Source organism: Cryptosporidium parvum, chromosome 6 (assembly GCF_000165345.1).
Source record: "Cryptosporidium parvum Iowa II chromosome 6, whole genome shotgun sequence".
Lineage (NCBI taxonomy): Eukaryota > Apicomplexa > Conoidasida > Eucoccidiorida > Cryptosporidiidae > Cryptosporidium > Cryptosporidium parvum.
The window spans coordinates 333,898-349,903 of record NC_006985.1 but is presented as its reverse complement, the minus strand read 5'-3'; the positions used below and the strand labels follow the sequence as shown (position 1 = coordinate 349,903).

The 16,006-nt window shown below is 32.9% G+C and overlaps 6 protein-coding genes across 6 annotated transcripts; 1 reads left to right on the top strand and 5 right to left on the bottom strand.

Annotated features, from left to right (window-relative positions):
- Window positions 1–84: 84 nt before the first annotated feature.
- cgd6_1460 (SEC14 domain containing protein) lies at window positions 85–1,110 on the top strand (the record flags this gene model as incomplete). The annotated part of the gene is made up of 1 exon (XM_627514.1): window positions 85–1,110. The coding sequence occupies one exon, from the start codon at window positions 85–87 to the stop codon at window positions 1,108–1,110; it is 1,026 nt and encodes a 341-aa protein (XP_627514.1).
- Window positions 1,111–1,206: 96 nt separating this feature from the next.
- cgd6_1450 (secreted protein with signal peptide, fringe-like glycosyltransferase domain and a WcaK like glycosyltransferase domain) lies at window positions 1,207–3,699 on the bottom strand (the record flags this gene model as incomplete). The annotated part of the gene is made up of 1 exon (XM_627513.1): window positions 1,207–3,699. A coding segment is annotated over one exon (2,493 nt), but the record flags the coding sequence as incomplete, so codon positions are not given.
- Window positions 3,700–3,936: 237 nt separating this feature from the next.
- Window positions 3,937–6,072, bottom strand: cgd6_1440 (hypothetical protein; the record flags this gene model as incomplete). Its single annotated transcript, XM_627512.1, has 1 exon — window positions 3,937–6,072. A coding segment is annotated over one exon (2,136 nt), but the record flags the coding sequence as incomplete, so codon positions are not given.
- Window positions 6,073–7,957: 1,885 nt separating this feature from the next.
- On the bottom strand, window positions 7,958–9,958 carry cgd6_1430 (transcription factor E2F wHTH only; the record flags this gene model as incomplete). Its single annotated transcript, XM_627511.1, has 1 exon — window positions 7,958–9,958. The coding sequence occupies one exon, from the start codon at window positions 9,956–9,958 to the stop codon at window positions 7,958–7,960; it is 2,001 nt and encodes a 666-aa protein (XP_627511.1).
- A 594-nt stretch (window positions 9,959–10,552) lies between these two features.
- cgd6_1420 (cdc2-related protein kinase, putative) lies at window positions 10,553–12,490 on the bottom strand (the record flags this gene model as incomplete). Its single annotated transcript, XM_001388275.1, has 1 exon — window positions 10,553–12,490. One exon carries the CDS (start codon window positions 12,488–12,490, stop codon window positions 10,553–10,555), a length of 1,938 nt encoding a protein of 645 aa, XP_001388312.1.
- Window positions 12,491–12,709: 219 nt separating this feature from the next.
- cgd6_1410 (pre-mRNA splicing factor ATP-dependent RNA helicase, putative) lies at window positions 12,710–15,986 on the bottom strand (the record flags this gene model as incomplete). The annotated part of the gene is made up of 2 exons (XM_001388274.1): window positions 12,710–14,263; window positions 14,523–15,986. 2 exons carry the CDS (start codon window positions 15,984–15,986, stop codon window positions 12,710–12,712), a joined length of 3,018 nt encoding a protein of 1,005 aa, XP_001388311.1.
- Between the last annotated feature and the right edge of the window lie 20 nt (window positions 15,987–16,006).

Below are 16,006 nucleotides of genomic sequence, written 5' to 3'. Positions count from 1 at the left end.
TTAATTTTTACTGAATGTTTGTCATAAGGTACATATGAATAAAAAAGTAAGGTAAATTTGAGTGATAAATTCCCTTGTAACAACATGAAAATCCGTTGGCCAAAAGGTTTTGGGCACTTATCTAGTAAGCATAGCTCATGCGAAATAGACTTTAAAGAACAACAACTTAAGTTAAGTAACTTACTCGAGAATTTTAATTTGAATTTGGAAAGTATTAGTGAATCAGATTATAAACTGTTTTTTAGATTTTTGAAAGCAAGACAATTCAATGTTGAGAAATCAACCGAAATGCTAAATAAGTATTTTGAATGGAGAGGAAAAAAAAAAGTAGCAGAGTTAATTAATACCACTCAAATACCAATAAAAATAGACTTATATCAAAGAGCGTATCATGGTATTGATAGGTTGGGAAGACCAATATATATTGATTGTATTGGGAGCAGTAATATTAAACAAATGCTAGAAATCCATCCTGAAAAAAATTTCTTTAATCAGTGGATATATGAATACGAGTTCCTCGTAAATGTAATTTCAATATCGTGTCAAATATATAATGCATTGAAGGAGCATCTCCCCAAAGATTCAGATATCACAAATATTAACAAGGACGAGATTATGAATTTGCTAAGTTTGGGAGAAATTCAATTCCAGAATTTTTCTACTTTAAACATAATTGATATGAGTGGCTTTAATATGGGCAAATTTGATGGAAATTGCAGGAAAGTTATCAAAGAGCTTGTAAGCATTAGCCAGAATTATTATCCTGAACTTCTCGGAAAAATGATCGTAATAAATGCTCCAAGTATATTTGGAATTATTTGGAACTTTCTTAAACCTTTAATTGATGAAAGAACTGCAAAAAAAATATCAGTCTATACCCACAGTGACGACTGGAAGTCAGTGCTATTTGATTTAGTTGATCCTGATCAATTGCCTAAGTTTTTAGGTGGATCTCCTAATTATGAAGGTGAATGGTTCAATGCAAATATAGGGCCATGGTCTAATCAAATTATCCTCGAGTGCATTGCAGAAAAATACCCAAATATTCCAAAACCTCTCATTTTCTCGCATACAATATCAAAAAATAATGAAAATATTCCAGAAAACTAACAATTTAGAGTTGATTGCTTTATTTTGAACTATTATCTACAAAAAATAATCTAATAAGGTATTTTTTATGGTTTTTATTTAACTCTCCACATTAATTTACTGATACAATTCTTTTGATGCGCTAACTAATGCATCGGAAAATTCGTCATGCCAGCTTGATAGTGGACAGCTAGCAGTCCATGTTTCTCTGAAATTTGTTAATTTCCCAAATGAGTCACCCATGACAATGTGCGAAACTCCCAAAAGTGTTAATAATATATGACCATGTAATCTGTTAGTTATTACAAAGTTGGCTCTAGACAAAAATGCCATTCCATCTAATGTTCTTGAAATCGACTTTTCAATATAATCTGAACTAATTAAATTATTGTAGTTTGCATCACTATCTAACCAATCGTCAATTAATATTGTCAAGTAGTCGATCCATTCTTTATTTTTTATCAAAATGTTGCCTTTGCTTAAATGTTTACCTTTTCCAGAATTATTCTCAATTTCAATACTATCTTTTATCACTTTTTTTACACTCTCTATTTTAATTTTGCTCATCTTTACCAATGTATTGTTGAACATTAAATCTGGAGCTTCGTTGTCTACCCTTGCGTGCACCAGTATATCGAGAGAAGGAATGCCCCTTCTCTTTCTTTGGTCCCCAATTAAAAATGCCATGTCAGGCAACAACTCAAGTTTGATGTGTTTTACGTCATTGAACATTTCAGTCATAATTTTCAACGAGTGTCCGTCTCTAGCTGCAAGGAATATTTCTCCTTTGTGATTAACAAAATTTTTTTTGGTAGCAACTTTATTTATTTCATTTTTGAAAAATACTGTCTGAGGAAACATAATAATTTTGTAATCAATAAAATCATTAAGTACAATATGTCTTAATTCGTGATGATGAGAATATAAATCACCAAAGTTCCCTCCACCATGGAAAATAATAGCTCTCTCCTCGGTTTTATAGCTAAATGAATTAAGAATCTCATTCACATTATATTCATTCAATAAATGAACTACCTTAATAATTTTTATCTTCAAGTATTCCAATAATATTAATGCACCCGTAAAAATTGCAGAATCTCCTCTGTTTGGATGATCTGGGAAACCAACAAACAATACCTCTTTAATTCCGGTGAAAACTTGTTTATAGTAACTTTTTAATTTGTTAGAATATTCCTCTATTAAATTTTTGCATGGATGTTCTATTTCTAACGAGTTATATTTAAATTGTAATGGAATATTTGTGTTATTTAAATGTTCGTCAAATTTGAATACATTTGTAACTTGCATATTTGATAATTGACTATATTCTGGATAAGACATTTCTATTGTACTTTTTTGTACAGGTTTCACCTTTGATACATTTAAATTATTTAAAGATTCAACTTTGTTTTTATTTGAGTTGTATATATATATATGCTCAGATTTAGAATTACTTTTATAAACAGCATTTTTCCCGAGTATTTTTGAACTATTAGAACTCAATGGGCCAAAATAAACAGGATCCCAGTATTTTGATGATATTGAAAGATCAAATTCAGAGATACACATATTTGTAGAGCTGTGGTTACATGAATAAGTTGGAGGCCTCATTGAGCCATTCAACAAATAATCAAAAAATTCCATTCTACTAGTATCGTGCATCATGTGAAATGTAATGGGTCTAAATCCCCTTTTATCAAAACCATTACGATAAGAGATTTCAGGGTTATGAAAGTGGAACCCTGGGATGTGTTTTATTGATTTTTGTCCTACTAGTTCTGTAATCAATAGTGACAAAGATACATCTTCGAATGTCTTAAATTTTGAGCCACCATCGTTGCAGATATCTAAATATCTTTGTCCATTTTTTATAAATAAGTTTGCTAAAGAGTTGCTCATCAAATACCCTGCACCACCTCTGATCCCTTTTATAACTTCACCATGATATTTCCAATGCAAAGTATTCGACCTACCAGTAACAGAATTAGCCAATGAATCTTCTAATGTTAAATAGATTTGCCCACCGATTAATATATTATCATTCGAATTAAACGAGCTCAATTCATCAATTAAGTTTGATAAAATCACAAAAGTGTCGTCATCAAGTTTCATATACCACTTTTTTTTTGGCCAATTTTTGACCATCCACTTGTAAGATGCAAGAGTTTTACAACAAAGATTTAGATAATTTTCTTCGCAATTGGGTATCATTGTTGGTATATCAGTATGTTCTTCAGATGAAATTAACACATAATTGCTAGAAAATTGCTGTTCACCACCAGTTCTACATAAATGTCTCAACCAACTATTTTTTAAATCTTTCACTCTGGTATTGAAATATTTGGGAGCTGTCAAAATTGCGAATCCAATGTCACAAAGCGAAATGTCATGATCTTTATATTCGGTTCTTATTATAGTTTGATTTTTATAGCCTACCTGAATTTTGTCATTATTTTGTTTGATTCCAAATTCTCTACTTGATAATTGAAGAAATACTCCAGAAAATATTTTATTGTCATTTGGAATATACGTACTCGAATTAGTTATTATCAATGAAAGTTCAAGAAAAAAGAAAAGTGACTTAAGACGCAAAATTTTCATATTATTAAATTAATAATTTAATAATTAATGAGAATATATTTCTTCAGTAATACAACGACAATGCAATTCAGTTGAGAAAATATTTCATGTGGTGCAAATGCATTTATGTGGATTAAAATCGCCACATCGAAGAAAAAAATATAAATTAAATGAACTTGCAATTTTTTTTTAAAAAAATGATTTACTAATTTTAAACAGATGACAGTTTGCATTATTTATATAAATTGCGATAATAATTTTACATAATTATGATTTTTTAGATTCATCAAGTTTGATGCTTAAATCATTTACCAATTTAAACATAGCCTCCAATTGTTGTTGGAGAAGTCTATTTCGTTGTTTTTCTTCTTCCAGTTCTTGACCGATTTGTTTGTTTTTTTCGTAAACAATAAAATATTCATCCTCCAATAGTTGCTTATCGTGCAAAGCTTGTTTAATTTCTTCTTGTAGAGGATTTAACATTGAAAGCTGCGTTGTAACATTTGGCTTTGATAAAATCGTGTGGTTTAAATAAGGCAATGTATTTTGATTAAAACTCATTTCTCCGCTATCAGAATGTTTGCATTCAATTATTAACTCATTGGCATTACATATTGAAAGCTTAAAACTTTTATTTGAATCAATTAATTTCTTTGTATCGTGGGAATTTGATACTTTACTATTTTCAATTTGATCTAGAACAAATTGGTACTGAGAAATTTGAACATCATAATTTTCGATAGTTTCTTGATGAAGCTTATTTGCATCTTTTAGTTTGTTTTCCAATACTTCTTTTTCAGTCCTATCTTTGAATGATTTTTTTTTTAAGTCATCTATTATTGTTTCAAATCTTTGTAGTTCATTCGAGTGCCTTCTTCTTAATTCACTAAGCTGATGTTCTAATGCACTTATTCTATTAATATAAGGCTTGTAATTACTGCTTTCTTTTTCCTTTGAATTAGATAACTTTAATCTAAGTTCTGAAATTTCATTCTGATAAGTTTTTAGAGATTCAATCTTATTTGCTTCACCTATAGCCAGCGCATTTTCTAATTCGGCTATTTTCTCTTGTAGAGATCTAATAGTATTTGTTTGTTCCTTATTAACATCTTCATTTAGTTTTAAGTTAAGATTGAGATGCTCCAACTCATCAATTTTCAATTTATATTCTGCCTTTGAAGTTTCAAGTTCAGTTATGTAGTTATTCAAAGATTTCTTTTCAATTTCCAATTTAGAAAGTCTAGAATTAATCGAATTTATGATTTTTGTTTTCATATTAACCTTTTCTTTAAGTTCAACAGATTCATTTTTTACTTGTTCCAATTGATTTTCAAGGGATTTATTTTGTTCTTTAAGTTTGGAAATTTCTTGGAAAAAAGTAAGTGGATTAAGTTGAGGGTTATTATCATTTTTCGAGTTTTCTTCAAATTTACTTATTTGATGATTTTTTACGTCCAAATTCACTTCTTGAGATGTTTCTTGAGGCTCAATACTTGATGAATTGGGGCTATATATCTTAGATCGATTTTTAAAATGATTATCGTGTCTTTGGTTTTTAGTGTTTTCAAAATATTCACAATCAGTATTAGAAATTTGAGTACAATTTTCGGGTATTGTTGATTGATTATTTGACAAGACGATTTTCTTATCATGATCATTTTTTCTCTCATTAATTGAAAACATTAACCCATCTTCTGAATTTTGATAGCTAGATTTATCAAGATCTAGTAAGTTACATTCATTATCTGATTTATCGCAGTCTTGAATAAGTTTTTTATCTTTTATCGGTTCACCAATTAATTCATTTGAACTCGAGCCATTAGATTCAATATCTAAATCTCCAGATGTAAAACATATTTTGTCGGAATTAGAACTTTTATTAGGGTTACAAATTGGTATTATTTGAGGATTTTCTATTTCACTTGGAAGCTCGTATTCTGTTTGGTGTATCTCTCTAAATGTATTTTCCGGTTTGTAAACAGATTTAATAGAAGATTTATTATCATCATAAAACTTATCAATATTATCAATAGAGTCAAATTCTCCAGAAAAATAGTCGTATTCGCTTTTTTCCTGGAATAATTTACGTTGATTTGATTTTTCCAAGGTTAAATTGCTCTGAATTGTAATGTTATTGGTCATACCCTTTAAGCCAGTCGCTAAATCTTCAACAAACATGCTCGCACTTACTTTGATATTGTTGGCCCTTTCAGAAACATTGTTTTTTTCAGCCCAATTAACAATACTAGTGGAAATTGAAGATCCCGAGTTAAATACATATGAAGCATCTCTTGAATTGCTTTTGACTGCTTCTTCAATAGAGTTCCCGACTACATCCTTAATAACTGATACTTTATCAAACGCATTTTTTATAATTGATTGCATGTGTAAAAGTTCATTGCATTAAAATATTATCGCATCAAAACAAATTTAATTTTTTATTTCGGCGCTTTGTTTAATAAATATTACCAAAATTATTAATAAAATATAAAATTCTTATTATTTTATGATAGCTATATATAACAAACTATATTTACTACTCATTGGTCTTAGAATATACCTCGGAATTTCGAATACGTTTTTTTAGTATTTAAACATAATCATATCTGACCAACAAGTGGCGAAACGCTAGAAAATCTGTTTTACAGACATTGTTAAAGAAAGAAAATTAAAGAGAAAATGTTATATATTTTTTTTAAATAAAATTTCTGGCAAAGTAATTTTTAAATAGTTATATATAACCAATTAATTAATGTTATCGTAGCAATTGCACTATGATAGGCGCTAAAATAGACATTTTGCATGCATTAGACAAATTCATAACAGCAAGAAAAAAGTAGAAAACAATATGAAGGTATCATTATAATTCTTTTATAATATTGGAATAATGCAAAGATCTTCTTCATTAATAAGGCCATTGAAATCTGGTTCGTTCATTAAGGAAAGAATTGACCATAAAAAAACGGATGATTTACCAACATTTAGTCCTATAAATATTAAAGCATCTCCCCCTGCAAAATCCAGTTCAAAATCACAAACTTCGAATTCTAAAAAATATTTCATTATTTTTATTATATTTGCACTATTTATTTTTGGTAAGTATTATAATTAAAGCTACTATTTAATGATTTATTTTGGTTAATTCATAAATTAGTGATAATCTTTCTATTAAAAAAAAATTAACCAGAACCAATCATTAATTGTAGATAAATTTAATAATATATTCACACAACTTACTTTCAGGTATCATTTTACATCGTATTTTCCTAACAATAAGTTTTTCAAATTCAAAATCAAACAAAAAAAATATAATTAAGACAGGTTCAGGTGAGTTCTTCTAAATTATTCTTTAGTAATTTCTCATTAATTGCTTTGTATCCCAACTAATAGATTCTAATGCTAATATAGATAATCCTGATCATGTAGATCCCTATGCAAATCTGATTATTAATCAATCAAAGGATGAAAAACAACAAGGTAAAAATATCAGAAAGCAAGTACCAAATAAACAAGTTGGTACACCTGTTTCTAAAAACGTAGTAAAAAAGTCCAACTTAAGGAGAAAGATGACTGAAGAAGAACTTCAAAGCGAGTATGAATATGAACTCGCAACCAATCCTGTTCTCGAAAACCTCGATGAAGAAGGAATTAAACAAGCTATTCAAGAGGGGAGGATCGAGGAAGCAGTTCAGGAGGCGGAAGAAATAGAAGAAATCCTTGAAGAGCTAGAGGAAATAAGAAGAGAAAAACAGCAAAAAGCTTTCAGAGGTCGAAAAAATTAACATTAAATCATATTAAACTGCCAAATGCACCATTTAGACCTACCTCCCACCATTTAGTTCTCACTATATAACTTATTTATCTGCTATTATGTATCTTTAATCACTTGAAATAATTTGGTCAAGGCAATTTCAAACTAAAAAAAAATTCTGAATCTAAACATATTGAAATTTAAAGGTAAAATTAAACGCTGGGACTAAGAGTTAAGAACGATATAATGTAAAAGGCAAATGGACTAAAAATGAGAATAAACGATGTAATTTCTCCATGTACATAAATTTTGAGTATTACTCATTTTATCAAAAAATTAAATTAATCCTTACATTAATTCCAATTACAAATTAATTACTTCTCATGCTAAATGCAGATCTTAACTCTAAAAAAGAGCATTTCTGTGTTCAATTGTTAGATTAATTATAACATTAAGCTTTTAATATAATTATAGGTAACATTAAATAATATAAGCCTAGACAGGTTTCCATAAAATCTTGAAAATTGGTCAGTTAGTTCATTCAGAGAAACCACCGATATTTTCATTCTGACCAACAACTCCAGACCCTGAGTTTTGATCTCCATCTATCCTATGTTTGGCTGTACCATGGTTAGTTTCAGCAGTCTCCATCCAACGAGCATCGGGATGATGGATTGAAGGAACGGTGCTGGTTCTATTTGTTCCACCCATTATACTCCCCCATAAAGCTCCCGCATTACTATTAGATGCGGAGCTCGCCTCATTTGGCTGTTGTTCAATAGTATTTGGCACAGAAATGCTGTCTTCTCTTATGGCATGACCTGTATGTGATAATGAAAGGCCAGAATGTTGGCTTGCTGTCGTTGTTCTAGAATTTGATGCACCACCAGTATGACTTTGAGGTCTATTTGCGTGAACTGCTGCTGTATAATTTGCTACCGCCCCTCCAGTTACATGGGTACCTGCTGTACTAGTTGCAATTGTATACTGATCAACTATATCATTAAATCCAAGTTGTTGGCATGCCTGTAAAAGTTGCTCTTTTCTTTGAATAAGGGTCTTCTCCATAACCTCGTACTCAGAGTTCGAAAGAACTTGCAATTTGTTATAACTACAGAACCAAGGAATAGTGTCAAGAGTCTCGTCATCAATATTAGGCGCCAATTTAACACTCATATCAACTGTACCAAATGAGGAAAGTACCGCATCGCGCTCAACTAGAACCTCTGGTACAGACGCAGAGCACATAAATGCATTACGACCCATTTTCTTAAGGATTCCAATTCCTTCCAAGACATTGGTAATATCATAAAGTCTTCTTCTTTGTACATCCATATGAGCCTCTGCTGCAGCCAAATCAATAATTCTGCTTTCACCTTGCTCATAAAGATACTGAATAAATCGCTTAGTCATTAATACGAGACCATTCTCAAACCTGACAGAATGTCGTGCATCTTCAGTACTAAATTCATTATATTGCGATCCGTTATGATGCGCAGCCGGTGTGCCTAGCATGCTAACACCACCACTATGTTCTAGAGTCTCAATTCCATCGTTGCCAAGAGACGGAATATGAGGTAGTAATGCTCCAGAAGCAGGCATCCCCGTTCCATCCATGGTATGATGACGGCCAGGACTTCCTCCTCTTCTTTTGTTGGCATCTGTAGAATCCCTCCTCCCTCTCATTCCACCCAATGGAGTGGTTGAAGTTCTTTTCCTTGCTCTACCCCTGGAGTTAGTTACCGGCCCTGCATTAGAAATATTCATAGTGTTTGATGCAGCGAAAGCCGCTGCCGCTGCAAGAAGCTCTGATTTGTTATCAGCGCTCATATTATTTCCACCACCATAGATCATTTGTAGATGTTCCGCAGAATGATTAGATCCGCTATTAGAGTGGCTCAGATTTTGGTTATTTTGTATATTTCCAGAGTTATGGCCCGGAACTATGGGTGGTAACAGGTTTTGCAATTGGGAAACGAATTGATTTATATTTCCCTGAGTACCATTCGAATTCCCTGTAGAAGAAACTAGGCTATTAAGAAGCGTTATATTCTGGTCATTATTGGAACCTGAACCCATTAGTAAGGGCAGAAGGTAGGGAATAGAGCTAGCCATATTATTATTATTATTATTATTATTATTATTATTATTGTTATTACTATTATTAGTTGTATCTATCAAATTATTGGGATCATGTGAGTTTGACGCATTAGAGGCGCCCCCTTTAATTCCATTAGAATTGGATGAAACTGCGCCGTTTATTAGACCAAGAAGCTCATTAATCGTTACCGGGTCCGCTATTTGTGGAGGAGGATTTACTGAGGAGCAATTTACATCACCGCCAGAATTTGGAACAAGATAGCTTAACAAAGAAAGAACGTCCTGAGTATTTGAACTTGCGTTATTATTACATCCACCGGTACCATCATGAATTATTTCAGAACCTATTCCAGATACAATGTCTCCACTATTCCCGGAATTAGTAGATGTTGATGAAGTTCCCATCATTTGGAGATTGTAAGGAACCTCGTTAGTCATTCTACTAAACAAGCTTTATATCGACCTTATTCTGAATTTATCTTTAAAAACTTCTTACGTGGAAAACTACAATATAATAAAAAATATATAAGAGCGGAAGCGGGATACAAAATATAGCGCTTTATTATCCTCGTACTAAATATACTAATAATATATTTTTATTATTGTATATGGAAAGTATTCAATTAATTCATTCATAAATATAAATATAAATATTTTATATATTAACATGTATTTCAAGTATTACCTTTATATCGTATTAACAATATCTAATATATAATCTGCTCCCCATTAGATATATAGCTTACCCTATATATCCTCCCGCGTTAAATGGATATACTTATTTTCATATATTATTAATACAATAGGTTATTTAAATTTTAGACGGTACTTGATGCGCTGCCCAACATGTCTATGGCGCCTTGGAGGTGTGGTTAAAAAATCTAGTTACTTTCTAGTTAAATACTGTGGGTTGTTTTTGTAGGTGTGGCTTGTATTATAAAGAGAAGTATGCTCAAAAGTAAACTAATTTTTAGCATTAATTATCGGCTATAGTTTAGCCCCTAATGAATCGATAAGGATAAACATGACTTATCATAACCTCCTGTGGTCTCGATATTCATTCTTGCTTCTGCCTTCAAGGTACATACTTGAACTCGCGCCTCTTGATGTGCTATATTTACTTGAGTGCTCGCGTAAACTCCTTGGAGGTGAATTCCTTTTTCTATATTGGTTCTCAGAATAATTAGATGGTAGATATGCGTTGTTTTGTGGCGAGTGCGGAGATAGGTGCTGCGAGAGACTAGAGCGGCTTCCGTTTGGATAGTCTCTATTATATCGTGAGCTGCTCGAGTACCTATAGTCATAGTACGTTGGCTCTCTGTCTCTACTACGTGAGTAGCTGTCATCCCATGAGTATTCATATCTCCTTCTTTCGTATTCATCTCTTTCAAACTCTCTTACACGCTCTCTTTCACGCTCCCTTTCACGCTCCCTTTCACGCTCTCTTTCACGTTCCCTTTCACGTTCCCTTTCGCACTCTTTTTCACGTTCCCTTTCGCGCTCTCTTTCCTTTCTGTCGTGAGTATTCGATGCACACCTTTTGTCATGCTCTTTAGAGTGCTTTCTTTCACTAGAATTTCTCAACTTCCACCTGGACCCATTTAAATTGTCGTCTGATTCTCTGCTTCTAGATCTCTTAAATTTTCTTTCATCAACGGCTGAAGATGAATCAACGTTATTGATAGAATTTGTATCACTATTTTGCTGTACCTTTATTTCTTCATTTTTTGAAGCATTCTTTGCTTTGATGTCCTCCTCAATATTCTTTTTTATGTTTCCTACATTGTATGCCTTCCCAATTACTGCGTTTAATGCACCGCCTGCTTCTGAGGATGAAGGGGCTTTAAGTCTACCCTGAAGTTTATCACGCAATTTCCTTGCATTTAAAGAATGAAATTGTTTTTTTTGAGTGAAGATGGACATGTCCAATTTATCGGGAATTACTTCATCTGGGTTATTAGAATTTAACCATGGATGCTCTAATGCCTGACGCGCAGTTAATCTGCTTTCCGGTGAATATTGCAGTAATTGTAATAATAAATCTAATCCTTGTTGGCCAACCTTCTCTTCAATACGTGAAGTAAATTGTCTAAATTTAGATCCCGTTCCTGAACCCAAAATTTGTAATAGTGGGTTATTATCGTGATCATTCCATAAAGGAAGCTTCTTAAGTTCAAACAGCATATCTGAGGGAGGAGAGCCAAGAGTATCGCCAATTGATTTCAATACTCCAGCTTCCGTTTCACTGCAAAATAGCGGTTGCTGCAAAACTAGTTCGCCAAGTATACATCCAACTGACCACATATCAACGGGAGTATCGTAAAATTGTGCGCCCAATAAAAGTTCGGGTGGTCTATACCAAAGTGTGACAACTCTATTAGTGAGCATCCTATTACGAGTATTGAAAACCCTTGCAAGACCAAAATCCGCTAGTTTCACAACCCCATCTCCTGAAATTAATAAATTTGCACATTTAATATCTCTGTGAATTGTATTATTAAGGTGGCAATACTCTAAACTCGATAGAAGCTGTCGAATGATTACCTTAATATCTATTACCTTAATTACTCTACCTTCTAACTTAAGACCTTCTATATAGCCAGAAAGATCATATGGTAAGTACTCAAAAACCATCCAAATAGATCCCCTGTTTGGTGCATTTGACTGTAAGTGAGAAGACACAGCATTAATTGGATTTCCATGAATATTATGTTCGTTCAAATCGTTATGAGGCCTCGAAAAAACGACTCCATACAACTCGACAATGTTTTCATGCTTCAAGTTCGTTAGTAAAACTATCTCCCTAATTGCTGTCTTTGAAAATCCGTCTCTACTCTCCTTTGAAATGAGCTTTTTTAAAGCAACATGCCTTTTCTTCTTTAAGTCTTCAGCGAGCCAAACGTCTCCAAATGCACCTTGGCCTATGCGCATAATCTTCACATAAGAACTTAAATAGTTTCCGAGTACCATAATGTACTCAATGGAAGAAACAACAATTTAATGCGAGAATGTGCTTCTTATACAAAATAGTACTGAATTAAATCAAAATTGTCCTTAACGAAATACAAATATATTATGACTTAAATCATTTTAATAAGAAAATAGTTATTAATTCCCTACAATACATTGGCGGTATATTATATTTGAGAATATACCAAAGAACTAGATTAAAAATTGTTAGCAGGAGCTTTATCTTCTTCTTTTTGATAACCTCCAAGAGTTTGGATCTTCATATTTGTTATATAGTGGTTGAATCTTTTCCTTTTTTTTCCTTTTTGACAGCTGATCCTGGTCTGCAAATTGAAATAGATTAGGAGCAAAATCAACAAGCCAATGAGGCTTAATAGTGCAGCAGTCTCTAATGTATTCTTTTGAAGTAAATACAAGCTCGTGGTAGAGTATCCATTCAGGAGATTTGTTAAATAGTGTGCTAGATGGATGCAAGTAAACATGTTGATTGTCAACCAAATTTCTGTAACCTTCTTGAGAATCTTTTTTACAAGAGTTACTAAAAAACCCAGCGCAAATTGCCTTCCTTATTTTGTCGTGATCATTTTCTGCTGAGATGATATCTAGCTTATACTTGTCAAATATATTAATTAACTGCTTACGAACGTCTTGCGCTCCTTTAAGTGCTCGCGATTGTAGAAAATTTTCATAACACCAAGGAACTGAGTATCTTTGCTTTTTCCAGGAGTTATACACATTTAAATATGTCAAATGATCCCCTTGCGGATGGTAAAATTTTGACTTCTTTCTGTCTGCCTGAGCTTGTTTATCCTTGGGCCTATAAAAAACATTCTGTACAGAAAGCATAGAAGTAATTGTTATTATTTCGTCGGAGCAACCCAAATCAACAGAAGAAAGAACCATTTTACTCAGCTTTGGTTCCATAGGTAGCTCTGCCATTTTTCTACCTAATCTAGTTAAAAAGCCTTCTTCATCAAGTGCCCCAAGCTCAAACAAAGTTTCTAAAGCAATTAAAAGTGTCGTAGTGGGAGGTGGATCCATAAAGTCAAAATTAAGTAAATCGTTCACCCCTAGTGCCTTTAGAAGTAATACTGTATTGGCAAGATTAGTACGTTGTATCTCAGGAACTGTTGTTGGAAGCATTTCTGTATTGAAAGCAGCTTCAGTGTATAACCGATAGCATTTTCCTGGTCCAGTTCTTCCAGCTCTACCAGATCTCTGTTTTGCGCTAGCTTGGGAAATTGGAGTGACTGTGAGACTGTCCATTCCTGTTTTTGAATTAAAAACCATCATTTTTGAAAACCCTGGGTCAACTACAAAAAAAATCCCATCAATGGTAAGGGACGCCTCCGCAATGTTTGTTGCAATCACGCATTTCCTACATCCAGGAGGAGCATCTTCAAAAATTAGAGATTGAATTTCGCTAGGCTGGGATGAGTAAACAGGTAATATAATCAATGGCGGAGGCTTCATATTTTCCAGCCTTTTCATCCTTTCATGTAGAGTTTGGCAAGCATTATCGATCTCCTCTTGACCAGTTAGAAACACCAGAATATCTCCAGGAGGCTCGCGCAAATGAATCTGAAGTACAGTAACCAATGTAGCCTCAACATAATCGTCCACAGGCTCTTTTGAGTACAATATTTCAACTGGAAAAGTTCTTCCAGGAATAGTAAAAATATTACAATTCATAAAATACGCGGAAAATTTATCTGCTTCAAGAGTAGCCGATGTTACAATTAACCTGAACTTGGGGCGTTTAATGCACGTTTCCTAAAGATAGTTAATATACATGAAAATATCAGCATTTAATAGTCAAGCGTTGTATCATTGGTATCTGTCCAATAGTATATTCTCAATAACTATTAGTCATCAGTCAATGATTGGATAAACCTAAATTCAGTATGTGTTTCAATGCATCAACAATTGAATGATAACTCAATCATCAAGCTAGTATTTAATATTAAAAAAAGCAGTAAAATTGAAACAGCGAATCTTGTAACTATTAAATGCAAATAAATTATTAACTTACCTTTAACAGTCCAAACAACACGTCTGTTGTGATTGTTCTCTCATGAGCCTCATCAAGCATAATAACGCTGTATTGTGATAAACAGTTATCCGATAAAGCTTCTCTAAGAAGCATTCCATCTGTCATATATTTAATTTTTGTCTCTGGTGTTGTGATATCTTCAAATCGAATTGCAAATCCAACAGTAGAGCCCAATGTACATCCCATTTCCTGCGCAACGCGTCTAGCTATTGAAGTTGCAGCAACTCTTCTTGGTTGAGTGCAACCAATTATTCCACCATCTTTGCAAAATCCTTCTTCATATAGATATTGGGTAATCTGAGTAGTTTTACCACTACCTGTTTCTCCTATAACAACTATTACCTGGTTATTTCTTATTGCATCGACTAGTGAGTCTCTCATTGGATAAATGGGTAAATTTTTTCTTTGTTCTGATATAGAGGCAGTAACATTCTTTTTGCCAAAGCTCAGACTCTTTCCTAAATACTGGCGTTTCCATTCCGGTGTGGTTTGAGAATTCATCCCAATTCCTCGCAGCGCGCTTGCAATCGTTCTCTCCCCAGCCTCTGGATTGGGGTCTTCCCAAGGCCGGTTCATATCTCTTGGAATACTATCTATTAAGGTCTTTTCCTGAAAATCTCGAATCTCTCTTCGTTCTCTTGCAATGTTAGATGCCAACTCAGCTGCCTTATTCAAACTCCCTTCTGGATTTACTACGACTTGTATTGAAGAGTCAAAATTGAACTTTTTAATTGATTGCCCTCTGAGAAACAATGGCTCATAATTTCTAAGCTCAATCTCAGTGGATATTTCTACATTTTGAAAATCGATAGTATCTCCGGTTGTATCGCAAATGTCATAAGGAATTTCATCCCTTGAAATAACTCCTGAATTAAGAAGCTGCATAATTTCCCACTTTTCGTAGTCATTAGATACCCTTTCTTGCTTATTACCTGAGTATTGGGATTTTACATTGCAACTATCTACCAGTTTAATTCCTGAAATTGCACCGAATCCTTTTTTTAAATTGGTATCCTTCATTCCAAATCCTGTGGAAATTGTCTCGCTTTGGCCCTTGTTTTTTCTGTTAATATCTACATAGTGAGGATCCTCCTTCCTAATAAGTTCCAGAGCATGTTTGCTTAATGGTGCTTTCTCATTTGGAATGGCAAAATTTAAATTGTCGTTATTCGAGTCCGATTTTTGAAGCTTTAAAGAATCACTATTTACTTTATTCAATTTAGATTCAGTATCATTTATTATTGAATAAATATCGCCCAAAACTTCGTGAGATATTTTATCACCACTAATACTTGTTACTTTCCCATTAAACTCTTTGAGTGATTTACTTTCTTTGCCAATATAGCATAAATATTCAGCAAGATCTCTATCATTAGTATTCCATTCTTCAAATATCCTTGCTTGAACCTTATTGAGTATTCTGAGATGCTTTAATTCCTCCATAAATACTCTTAAATGTTCTC